Source organism: Sus scrofa, chromosome 17 (genome assembly GCF_000003025.6).
Source record: "Sus scrofa isolate TJ Tabasco breed Duroc chromosome 17, Sscrofa11.1, whole genome shotgun sequence".
NCBI lineage: Eukaryota > Metazoa > Chordata > Mammalia > Artiodactyla > Suidae > Sus > Sus scrofa.
The window spans coordinates 19,589,269-19,601,368 of record NC_010459.5 but is presented as its reverse complement, the minus strand read 5'-3'; the positions used below and the strand labels follow the sequence as shown (position 1 = coordinate 19,601,368).

Here is a 12,100-nt window from a genome sequence, read left to right as displayed (position 1 = left end):
ATGGGGCCTGGGCTTAGGGATGCTGGGTCTTCAGGTGCTTGGTGGGGACCTGAGCCTAAGCCTGTCTCGCAGTGATTGACAGCTGCACGGTGGCCATGGCCTCCAACGACACGCCAGAAGGGGTGCGCTATATCTCCTCGAACGTCTGTGGACCCCATGGGAAGTGCAAGAGTCAGTCAGGAGGCAAATTCACCTGCGATTGTAACAAAGGCTTCACTGGAACCTACTGCCATGAAAGTAAGACCCCTCCCCTCCCCTGCCCAGCTTGGGGAGGCATCTGTGTTTGAGAGTCATTTCAGTGGGGACCAGTCCATGTCACCATCCCATCTGGGATCTAAGACTGAGATCATGTTTAACTTACGACTGACGCTTCTGAGTCTTCACGTTTATTTTAGAAGGTTCTGGAACCTGACTAGATAGGGTGGTCTGCTTTCCATAGAGATTTCTTCCCCACTGTCACCAAGGAGAGGACATTGATTGAGTAAAATGAACAGGGTGTTCTCTGGAAGCCCCCTCTGGATAAACTGCCGGCTGAATTCAGAAACAGTCCTGACAAAGAATATGGAGGTGCCCGGTCTGTTTTCTCAGGAGAGGCCAGGAAATCTGTTAGAACAGTGCTTGGCCATGGTGTTAATTGTCCTTCGTTTACCTTCTTTTTGTTTGTTTTCCTTCCGTTCACAGATATTAATGACTGTGAGAGCAACCCCTGCAAAAATGGTGGTACTTGTATTGATGGCGTCAACTCCTACAAGTGTATCTGCAGTGACGGCTGGGAGGGGGCCTACTGTGAAACCAGTGAGTCCATGGTCCTTTGGGGACAGACAGCTCTGGGGACATGGGTGGGGAGAGAATCAACATGGGAGGCCTTTAAAAACGTTTTTTTATTAAAGTATTTTTGATTTACAATGTTCCATCAATTTCTGCTGTACAGCAGAGTGACCCCGTCATACATAGATAAACATTCTTTTTCTCCCATTATCTTCCATCACGTTCTATCCCAAGTGATTGGAATAAAGCACAGCAGGACCTCAATGCTTAATCCATTCTAAATATAATAATTTGCATCTAATCCCAAACTCCCAGAAACTTTTTTTTTTTTTTTTTTTTTTTGTTAATGGAACTATCTGGAAGTAAGACCCCAGCCATTCCTGTGCTGGGGATAGCAGGGCCTGTGCCTCGTTTGCATTTGTTGACAGCCAGTGGGAGGGCACCTCTTGGGAGGAGGAGCTATAGAATTAGACTCTTGTCATGAGGATGATAAATAGCCCCGTCTGCAAGGAGAGTGATCATCTTTTGTGTTTTGATTGTCATTTCTGCACATTTTTTGTCTTTTTAGGGCCCACCTGCGGCATATGGAAGTTCCCAGGCTAGGGGTTGAATCAGAGCTGTAGCCTGTGGCCTATGCCACAGCCACGCCAGATCTGAGCCGCGTCTGTGACCTACTCCACAGCTCACGGCAACACCGGATCCTTAACCTACTGAGGGAGGCCAGGGATCCAACCCGCAACCTCATGGTTCCTAGTCGGATTCGTTTCCTCTGCCCCATGACGGGAACTCCTGCCCATTTTGATTTTAACTTGCATGGCCTACCGCCTGTCTGCCTGGCTTGTCGGGGGCTCCTGTATTCCTGGGAAAAGGGGACTGTGTTCAAGTCCCGGGATGGCTCCCCGGGGGTTGGAACTTGGCGTGGGAAGCAGGGGGTGAGGTGGAGAGACGTGTCTCGGAGCGTGTAAGGGCCAGGGAGCATCTTCAGCTGGGTATCTCCTCTGTTTGCAGACATTAATGACTGCAGCCAGAACCCCTGCCACAATGGGGGCTCGTGTCGCGACCTGGTCAACGACTTTTACTGTGACTGTAAAAATGGGTGGAAAGGCAAGACCTGCCACTCACGTAAGTGGTAGCCGGCCGGGATCCCTCCCCGTCTTCTGTGAGGGGGGTCTGGCCCGGGGCTCACGCTGGGATCTTCTCCTCCAGGTGACAGCCAGTGTGATGAGGCCACATGCAACAACGGTGGCACCTGCTATGATGAGGGAGACACTTTCAAGTGCATGTGTCCTGGAGGCTGGGAAGGAACGACCTGTAACATAGGTACCTTTCTGCCCTGCTCCCCTGTTCCCGCCCCCTCCCACCCCACCCCTTGGGATTCACTGGGTGTGGACCTGAGTGCCTGTGACTGTTTTCTAGGTTCTGGTTTTTGCCCCTCTAGACTGTCCTTGGATCCTCAGGGAGGGTGGTCTTGTCTGTTCTTGTCTCATAGCCCGAAACAGTAGCTGCCTGCCCAACCCCTGCCACAACGGGGGCACCTGTGTGGTCAACGGCGAGTCCTTCACGTGTGTCTGCAAAGAAGGCTGGGAGGGGCCCATCTGTACTCAGAGTGAGTGTCCCCTCACCCCCCACCTTGAACTTACTGAGGGTTGCTGGAGCACATCCTGACACACCCCCCCCACCCCCCAGGGACTGGGCAATGGAAACCAGAAGCAGAGCTGTTTGATGTCTGCTTCTGTCTCACCTGGGTCTGTTCTAATGACTTGATGGGCTGCAGCCCTGACCTGGGCATGAGAAAGTCGCCGAGGAGATAAGTGGAGACAGATGGTGTCTTGGTTCCCAGCGCTGGTCTGACCCAGGAGCCTGTCTCAATCCATTCTCACACTCCCTGCCCACCCCGCCCCGGGCCTCTTCCTGTGTTCCTGTGTCCCACGGCGAGCGGAACAAAGTGTGGTGTGGGCCTGGTTCCAATTGAGCAGAGGTCTTAAGCTCATTTTGCTGGTGTTAACGACAGCTTTATCATTTGGGTATCATGGAAGTTGCTGGTGTTTTCACTTAGGGCTGAGACGGCTTTGCCCTTGGAGGGCCTCGCTGATAAGTGGTCTTTTTACTTTGCAGATACCAATGACTGCAGTCCTCATCCCTGGTAAGCATGCCCATCGGGTACGCGGGCACTTGTGGGCTGTGACGTGTGTGGGCATCTCCTGGGGATCTTGTTTAAAATGCAAGTTCTGATTCAGGAGATCTGGGGGCTGTGGTGGGCTGCAGATTCCTCTTTTCTGACAAGCTCCTAGGTGATGCCTTCCTGCTGGTCCAGGGACCACACTGGAATTAGGTTGTGTCTTCACTGGGAGCCAAGAGTCTCAAATTTGACTGTACACAGGAATCACCCAGGGAGCTTTTTCTTTTTTTGGGGGTGGGGGGCTGCACGCACAGCATATGGAAGTTCCCAGGCTAAGGTCAAATTGGAGCTGCAGCTGCCAACCTACGCCACAGCCATAGCAATGCAGAATCCGAGCCACATCTGCAATCTACGCAGCAGCTAGTGGCAACGCCAGATCCTTAACCCACTGAGCAAGGCCAGGGATCGAACCCACATCCTCAGGGATACTAGTTGGGTTCTTAACCCTCTGAGCCACAACTGGAACTCCTCAGGGAGCTTTTTATACGTTCCAGTGCCTGGGCTATAGCCGAGACTCATGAAAGTAGACTCTCTGGAGTTGGGACCCGGGCATCAGAGTTTTTAAAGCTCCCCCGGAGCAGTGTGCGTGGGCATAGCTGAGGGCCACCAGTCATAACTGGCATGGCTCCCTTTGAACCAGCAGGCAGAGTGGTGGACTGAGGTAATAACTGGGGGTCTTTGCTTTCGCAGCTACAACAGCGGCACCTGTGTGGATGGGGACAACTGGTACCGTTGTGAGTGCGCCCCTGGCTTTGCTGGGCCCGACTGCAGGATAAGTAAGGACCACCTCTGTCTGGTTCTTCCCACCCCCCACCCTCACTCCCAGCCCTCCACCTGGGAGTGTTCATCTTGCAAACAGTTACGTCTGTGGCTCTGAGTAGCCCTGGCATGTCCTCTCTGGTTCCACCTGGGACCAGGACACCCCTGTCTGGACCCTCCCAGGTACCTGCCAGCTCTTCCTGGGGGGGGGGGGGAGGCACAGCCCTCCTTGTTCCAGGGCAGAGAGTACCAGCCACAGAACTGGATGATTAATCTACTCTCAGGCCCTAAGGAAAGCGGGTGCTTCTCTCCATAATTAACGTGAAATTATGGGCCCTTCGATATTGCTGGTGGGGGCAGAGCTAATGCTGCAGAAAGGACCAGGGCTGTGGTTTCCACAGCTTGATCCTGGTGAAATGATTAAAACAGAAAATGGGGCCAGCAGTGCAATTTTTCAGGAAGCTCAAAGTTTATTCTTTATTTTGCCCTTTTTTTCTATTTTTTTACATGCCCTTTGGCCAAAAAAGTTGATCAGTTAGTTGTTTTGTTTTCAATGGTTGCACCTGCAGCATGTAGACGTTTCAGGGCCAGGGGTTGAATCTCAGCTGTACCGCAGCTTCAGCCATGCCAGATCCTTTCATCTCTTGTGCTAGGTTGGGAATCGAACCCATGCTCCTGCAATGACCCGAGCTGCTACAGTCAGGTTCTTAACCCACTGTACCACAGTGGAAACTCCAGTCACTTTTTTGGTTTTTTTTTTTTGTTCTTGACCCCGGATTATTTGAAATTTTACTGGTGCTTAAGATCCCCAAGTCTGGGACTTTTAAGAACTACTATATGGGGGATGTATCTAGTAGATATATCTCTTTCATGTTTCTGAGTCCAGGGTTGGCAACAGTGGCCTGGTGGCCAAATCTGGCCTGCTGCCTGTTTTTGTAAATAAAGTTTTATTGACACACAGCCACGTTTTTGATTATGTACTATCTAGGGCTGCTTTCATGCTGCAGCAGACTTGAGCAATTGTGACAGAGACTGTGGCTTGCAAAGCCTGAAATACTTGCTGTCTGATCCTTTTTAAGAGCTTTGCTGGTCCTTGTTCAAAATTGTATTATCAGAGAAAAAGGAACTTTAAAAGTTGCTGCCTCCACAAATGACTGTTAGCTAGTGGTTAGTGGTGATCTTTGGGGACAGTGACTGGAGACTCAGGAGTATTGATGATCCGTTTCTTTATTTGGTTGCTGGTCGCAGGATGAAAATTCTTCAAGCTTATATTTGGACACATGTTCTCTTTACGTTTTGTCATTGAAACCTTAGGAAAACATGGTGGCTATAGATGCCACCTATGATGGCACATGATGGAGGATAATGTGAGAAAAAGAATATATATATATATGTGTGTGTGTATTTAGTATGACCCAGTCATTCATATATATATATATATATATATATATATATATATATATATGTTTGACTGGGTCACTTTGCTGTACAATAGAAATGGAGAGAACACTAAGTCAACTATAATGGAAAAAATAAAAATCATTAAAAAAAAAAAAAACTCCAAACAACAACAAGAGAAAAACATGGTTGCCTCCCACTGGACCCTAAACTTGAAACTGCATCTCTCCTAGACATCAACGAATGCCAGTCCTCACCTTGTGCCTTTGGGGCGACCTGTGTGGATGAGATCAATGGGTACCGGTGTGTCTGCCCTCCAGGGCACAGTGGTGCAAAATGCCAGGAAGGTATGTGGGCCAGGCCCCAGTCACCGTTTTCCCTGTTTGAGTGGACACTATTCCAGGAGAGAACACAGAGGGGATTATACACTGGGGACCACAGCAAAGGGGAAACGAGGTGGCTGTTGGTTTTACCCAGCTGGTGCCACAATGATGCTGTGTGACAAACTGTCCCCAAATTTTGAGGTGTTTATTTGTATTGCTTGTGGGGATGTGGGGCAGAGCAGAATGAATGATGCCATGGGTAGCGTGCCAGGTCTGTTCTGTCCACCCTGCTCCCTCAGACCGGCACTGTTTCACTATTTGGGGCATGTCCTTTTCCTAGCAGACGGCAGGCTCGCCAGGGGCCAAGCTCCCCTGGGAGAGAGACTGCTCATCTCCCGCGCTGCACGGACCACCACTGGTCACGGGGCCAAGCACAGAGGGCGCTGAGGAGGGAGGGACACTGGCCCATCGTGGGAGCACCTATGTTGTCCCTGGGCAAAGGGCAGCGGGTGTAATCACTCCTGATGGGTGGGGAGTGAGAAATCGGGAGAACCGTCTCCAGAAAGGCCACTCCTCCCACTCACGTGTGTCTGCCTCAGTTTCAGGGCGACCTTGCATCACCGTGGGGAGTGTGATCCCCGACGGGGCCAAGTGGGACGACGACTGCAACGCCTGCCAGTGCTTGGACGGGAGGATCGCCTGCTCGAAGGTAGGCGTGGGCCCGGGCCGCCCGCGTTCTGGAAGCGCCGATAGGCGTCTCCTGAGCTGGCTCCGTCTGTCTCTGCAGGTGTGGTGTGGCCCCCGCCCTTGCTCCCTCCACAAAGGGCACAGCGAGTGCCCCAGTGGGCAGAGCTGCATCCCCATCCTGGACACCCAGTGCTTCGTCCGCCCCTGCACTGGTGTGGGTGAGTGCCGGTCTGCCAGCTTCCAGCCAGTGAAGACCAAGTGCGCCTCCGACCCCTATTACCAGGACAACTGCGCAAACATCACGTTCACCTTCAACAAAGAGATGATGTCACCGGTACGAGACACCTCCTTGCTGGCTTAGGAGGGGCGGGGGGTGTGTGTTTGCCCTAAAGCGGGGGCGTCACGAGCTTGGATCCCCTCTCTGGAGCCTATGCTTGGCTTGAATGTCACCTCTTTCAAGGAAACACCAGCCACAGCTGTGGTATTCAAAATATCATTCTAGGGTCTCACCACAGAGCATATTTGCAGCGAGTTGCGGAATCTGAATATTTTGAAGAATGTCTCTGCCGAATATTCCATCTACATAGCTTGCGAGCCTTCCCCTTCTGCGAACAATGAAATACACGTGGCCATTGTAAGTACAGACCTTGGGTATCACGCTTAGTTATTTGATTGCAGGGCCGCTCACAGACTGCCCTGAGCCAGGAGCCAACTGAGCAGACAGGTTGAGGGAGAGCTTGACAGATGTGGTCAAGTCATTTCGAATAGAGGCCGACTGTTGAGCGTTCCCCGACCCTCCAGTCTGACACTGCTTCTCTCTCCAGTCTGCCGAAGACATCCGGGATGATGGAAACCCCATCAAGGAGATCACCGACAAAATCATAGACCTTGTTAGCAAACGTGACGGGAACAGCTCTCTGATCGCTGCCGTTGCGGAAGTGAGAGTTCAGAGGCGTCCTTTGAAGAACAGAACAGGTAGGTGGCAGGGGACAGGGGTCCCTTTCTGGGAGGACGGTCACCTCCATCTCATCATTAAAACCAGTACAACCTTGTGTCCGATAGAACCACCAGGTGAGAGTTACCTGGTGGCTCCCTACTCAAGGACCTCCCCGTTTTTTTGTTTGTTTTTTTTTTTTTTTAGTTTTTAGTTTTGTCTTTTTAGGGCCACAGCCGCGGCACATGGAGGTTCCCAGGCTAGGGGTCCAATTGGAGCTACAGCTGCTGGCCTACACCACAGCCACAGCAACGCAGGATCCAAGCCACTCTGCGACCTACACCACAGCTCATGGCAACGTGGGATCCTTAACCCACTGAGCAAGGCCAGGGATCGAACCCGCAACCTCATGGTTCCTAGTTGGATTCGTTTCTGCTGCGCCGCGACGGGAACTCCAAGGACCTCCCCATTTTTAAGGGAGAGAAAAGAGGCCATCTGATGTGACCAGGGTTACATGGCAATGGGCAGAGGTCTCCCTAACTTATTCCGTCTGGCTGGCAGGCAGATGTCCCTGTCAGACACACGCCTTATCTCTGAGTCCATCGTGAAGCCCAGGGCAGAGCATGGCTGTGCCTTGAGCTCATGTCTGGGCAGGGCCTGCCTTGTGCTGTGATGTCAGGGTGGGTGTGGGGGGAAACAGCCCGTCTCGAGCACTGAGACACAGGTTTAATAGACAGCTCGACGGCCAACTGGACACCCGGAAGCATCACTGTTACAGTGAAGTGACCTCAGGCATCCATGCTAGGACCCTCTTTCTGGTGATTCTGAAAATCAGCTCCTCTGACGAGCTGCCTAAGTAGCCAGCCTCCCTGTGCCCCTACCCCCAGTGCTGCTCTTCCCCACAGGGAGGTTGGAGACCATATGAGCTGCTGCTCAGTCTGGCTTCCCCGAGGACCATGGTCCAGTCTCCCAGGGCCCTGGTCCCAGCTCTTAGTGCGCTGGGAAGTGACTATGTGCAGCTGGGAAGCGGGGCTCGTTCCCCTGTCTGTCTCAGGGGCCAAGCATAGGGAAGAGAGGTGGGCCCCGAGCCCTGGGCGCACTGCTCACGATGGTGCTCCTGCCTTGCAGATTTCCTGGTGCCCCTGCTCAGCTCGGTCCTGACGGTGGCCTGGGTCTGCTGCCTGGTGACCGCCTTCTACTGGTGCGTGCGCAAGCGGCGGAAGCCCAGCAGCCACGCGCGCTCGGCCTCGGAGGACAACACCACCAACAACGTGAGGGAGCAGCTGAACCAGATCAAGAACCCCATCGAGAAGCATGGGGCCAACACGGTCCCCATCAAGGACTACGAGAACAAAAACTCCAAAATGTCCAAAATAAGGACACACAACTCGGAGGTGGAAGAGGACGACATGGACAAGCACCAGCAGAAAGCCCGCTTCGCCAAGCAGGCCACGTACACACTGGTCGACAGAGAGGAGAAGCCCCCCAACGGCACGCCGGCCAAACACCCAAACTGGACAAACAAACAGGACAACAGAGACCTGGAGAGCGCCCAGAGCCTGAACCGCATGGAGTACATCGTATAGCAGACGGCGAGGCAGAGTCCCAGGGCGCCCAGGGCTTTGCGCCTCTCCCGCTGTCCTGTCCTGTCCCGTTCCGGTCCGAGGCTGTCGTTGACTTAGAACCCTTGTGTTAATTTAAGTTCTGACAAGCTGGCTTACACTGGCAATGGTAGTTTCTGTGGTTGGCTGGGCCGAGCTGCATCTCACAGCTATGCAAACACCAGGCCCCCGGGGCCCCGCTTCCCCGCACCTCTCGGATCAGGCTCCCAGGAGAACGCCCGGCCCCCCTAGGCCTCCGGCTCCCACTTCTGCCAGATGGTGATGCAGTCTTAGGATCATAGCTTTTATTTATATTTATTGACTCTTGAGTTGTTTTTGTATATTGGTTTTATGATGACGTCCAAGTAGTTCTGTATTTGAAAAGTGCCTTTGCAGCTCAGAACCACAGCAACTATCACAAATGAGTTTATTATTTATTTTTTTTATTGTATTTTTGTCGTTGTTGGGGGAGGGGGGGGGCCTTTGATGTCAGCAGTTGCTGGTAAAATGAAGAATTTAAAGAGGAAAAAATGTGTCAAAAGTAGAATTTTGTATAGTTATGTAAATAATTCTTTTTTATTAATCACTGTGTATATTTGATTTATTAACTTAATAATCAAGAGCCTTAAAACATCATTCCTTTTTATTTATATGTATGTGTTTAGAATTGAAGGTTTTTGATAGTGTTGTAAGCGTATGGCTTTATTTTTTTGAACTTATTTTCTTATTACGTGTTGCCTATAAGCCAAAATTAAGGTGTTTGAAGATAGTTTAAGACAATAGGACAGGCTTTCCATGCCTGGAATACTGGTGGAACTTTTTTCTCGTACGACGTCAGATGTTTAAAACACCTTCAATAGCTTCCCTTCAAAACACGTTTTAAGGACTGACTGAGGCAGTTTGAGAATTAGTCTAGAACAGGTTTTTGGTTTTTTTTTCTGCTTTAGACTTGAAAAGACAGGCAGGTGATCTGCTACCATGAGCAGTTTAAGGGAACAAGTCGAGCTATGACTAAACGTAGCCAAAACATGAGTGGTTGAATATCATTAAAAATATCTAATTAATTGTGTGAAGTTGGAAGCACACCGATCTTATTTTGTAAATTCTGATTTCTTTTTCACCATTCGTCATGTAAGACTGAACCACTTGTAGATTTGATTTTTGTTGTTATCTACTGCATTTAGGGAGTATTCTAATAAGCTAGTTGAATACTTGAACCGTAAAATGTCCAGTAAGATCACTGTTTAGATTTGCCATAGAGTACACTGCCTGCCTTAAGTGAGGAAATCAAAATGTTAAGACATTTAAGATCAATAAGGCTTATTAAAAATAGTGATTTCGTGGGTTCACCATTGAGACCTTGTATTGTCCTCTTCCTGTTAATACAGACATCAACCTGCATCTTCGATGTGTTGTTCCTGGCAATAAATTTTGAAAAGTAATATTTATTAAATTTTTTGTACGAAAACACGGACCCGTGTGGCCTCTTCTGAGCTTACGTAGTTCTTCTGCCCGGCTCTGCTTGTACCTTTGCCACTCTGCTGGCCCAGCCCCGGTGCCCTGGTGTGAATGAGAGGTAGGCAGTGATTGACAGGGGCCCGGATCAAGAACGGAAAGCCTTTGGTCTTTTCAGCCATAACATTCATCTGAAATTCTCGAAAACCTGAGGGGCTGCTGTGAAGCTGGAGCTGTGAGGCCCCTGTATTGGGGGCCTTGGTTCCCTCATTATTCAACAGCAAGTGTGAATACTGCTTGAATAAACATCACTGGATTAATGGCCTGCAGTGTGAAGGTGAATTGTTTCTGAGCCCTCGGGGAAATGCCCACCACACTGAGAGTTTTGAATAGCTTGGAATGGGCACTGGGGGATGAAGAGGAAGGCTGGATGCCCGCCACTCCCAGTTGCTTGGAAGAATATTAATATTCTGTCAGCATCACAGACCACACCCTCCTGGCTCTGGTGCACGCTTATGCCTCCTGCCTGGTTTCCCCACAGGAGGTGGTGGTTACAAGCTTCTGGGGTTAGGGCCACCGACTACTCACCTCATTCCCAGGGACTGATTGAGCTCTAGCCTCACCGGGTGGGCTTGGGGTGCCAGGTGATGGGCCTGCTGTGAGGTGCCAGCATCAGGCTGTCCTTACGTGTTCAGGGCTGGAGAGCCATGGTCCTTCCTTGTGGCTGCTGGGGCCAGAGACCAACAAGTCCACCCACATCGCTAGAGGGTATGGGGTGCACTGAGGAAGAAGCCACCGGTGACAGGCATGTGGATGGCTGCCAGCCACCTGGAGAAGTTGCCAGGAGTTCCCTTCTCTGGTTAGGGAGCCAAAGCTTACCCTCCTTGGAGCTGTGACACTCAAGGCTGTCTAACCCCTTTCCAGTCTTCATGGTATAATTCCAACTGGAGCGACAGGAAAAGCTATGGGGTGTTCATCTTCCTGCATCCTTGGGAAATGCTTCTTTTTCTACCAGTTGTGTCCTGATTGGCATCTTGGTTAAGAATGGGTGGTGTGGGAGTTCCCGCTGTAGCTCAGGGGTAATGAACCTGACTACTATCCATGAAGATGTGGGTTTGATCACTGGTCTTGCTCAGTGGGTTAAGGATCTGGCGTTGCTGTGAGCTGTAGTGTAGGTCAGAAGCTGCATGCGTGTGTGGCCCTAAAAAAAAAAAAGAAAATGGATGGTGGGATTGAAGTGTCCCTTGTTTCTTGTGTGTGCGGAGGCCATCAAGGGAGTCAGGGACTGTGTCTTGGCTCATTGGGGAGGCAGCCCATATGACATGGATAGTGATGCATCCAGGCTCCCATAACTCCTTGTCTGGGTGTAGCTCTCCTGTCATTGCTCTCTGCTGGGAGGCAGCTGGTTTCTCCAGGGTGGGGTCAGAGGAGGGGAGCAGAGCTCCCCCCGTGTAGGGACAGATCGCCGAGCAGGACACAGTCTGAATCCAAACACGACCTTGCTCTGGTGATTCGTAAGCTTGGACTCTGCAGGACTCCAGAATTCCCTGGGTAGCTGCCAGATGCTTTTGTGCCAAGAAAAATGTTGAATGAGCCTCTGCAATTCTTTATTCCAGGAGGGAAGTGATCTCGGGATTGTGGTTCTAAGGAGCCTTCGCGCCAGGACATGCTCGGCAGTGGAAAGGCAGAGATGGGAAGCACGTGGACATGGCTCAAAGATGGGACTTTGGTGGTCAAGGGCGATTTTCCCTTTCCTCCAGGTAGAAGGAATCAATCAGGCACGATAGCCCTGGTGATCCTGGGGCAGGGGTATGTAAAAGAAGGTACTCAGAAAAAAAGGAAAAATGGAGTTCCCTGGCGGCTCAGAGGGTTAAGCATCCAGGGTTAACTGCTGTGGCTCAGGTTATTGCTGTGACAAGGGTTCGATCCCTGGCCCAGAACGTCCTCATGCCGCAGGTGCACCCCTCCCCCGCACCTAAAGAAGGGACTCAGAGCC

At 51.1% G+C, this 12,100-nt stretch overlaps 1 protein-coding gene across 2 annotated transcripts in view; it reads left to right on the top strand.

The window, feature by feature from the left end:
- JAG1 (jagged 1) overlaps positions 1-10,121 on the top strand; it is a 38,412-nt gene extending 28,291 nt beyond the window's left edge. Inside the window, exons 14-26 of one of the 2 annotated variants that reach the window (XM_005672699.3) lie at positions 73-237; positions 682-795; positions 1,777-1,890; positions 1,975-2,088; positions 2,258-2,374; positions 2,884-2,911; positions 3,638-3,723; positions 5,338-5,451; positions 6,027-6,136; positions 6,215-6,448; positions 6,617-6,748; positions 6,939-7,089; positions 8,177-10,121. In XM_005672699.3, coding sequence (XP_005672756.1) covers positions 73-237; positions 682-795; positions 1,777-1,890; positions 1,975-2,088; positions 2,258-2,374; positions 2,884-2,911; positions 3,638-3,723; positions 5,338-5,451; positions 6,027-6,136; positions 6,215-6,448; positions 6,617-6,748; positions 6,939-7,089; positions 8,177-8,634 — 1,937 coding nt within the window. In that variant the 3' untranslated portion in view covers positions 8,635-10,121. Of the gene's footprint in view, positions 1-72; positions 238-681; positions 796-1,776; positions 1,891-1,974; positions 2,089-2,257; positions 2,375-2,883; positions 2,912-3,637; positions 3,724-5,337; positions 5,452-6,026; positions 6,449-6,616; positions 6,749-6,938; positions 7,090-8,176 lie in introns of both variants that reach the window. The other variant, XM_021077352.1, reaches the window with a different exon arrangement.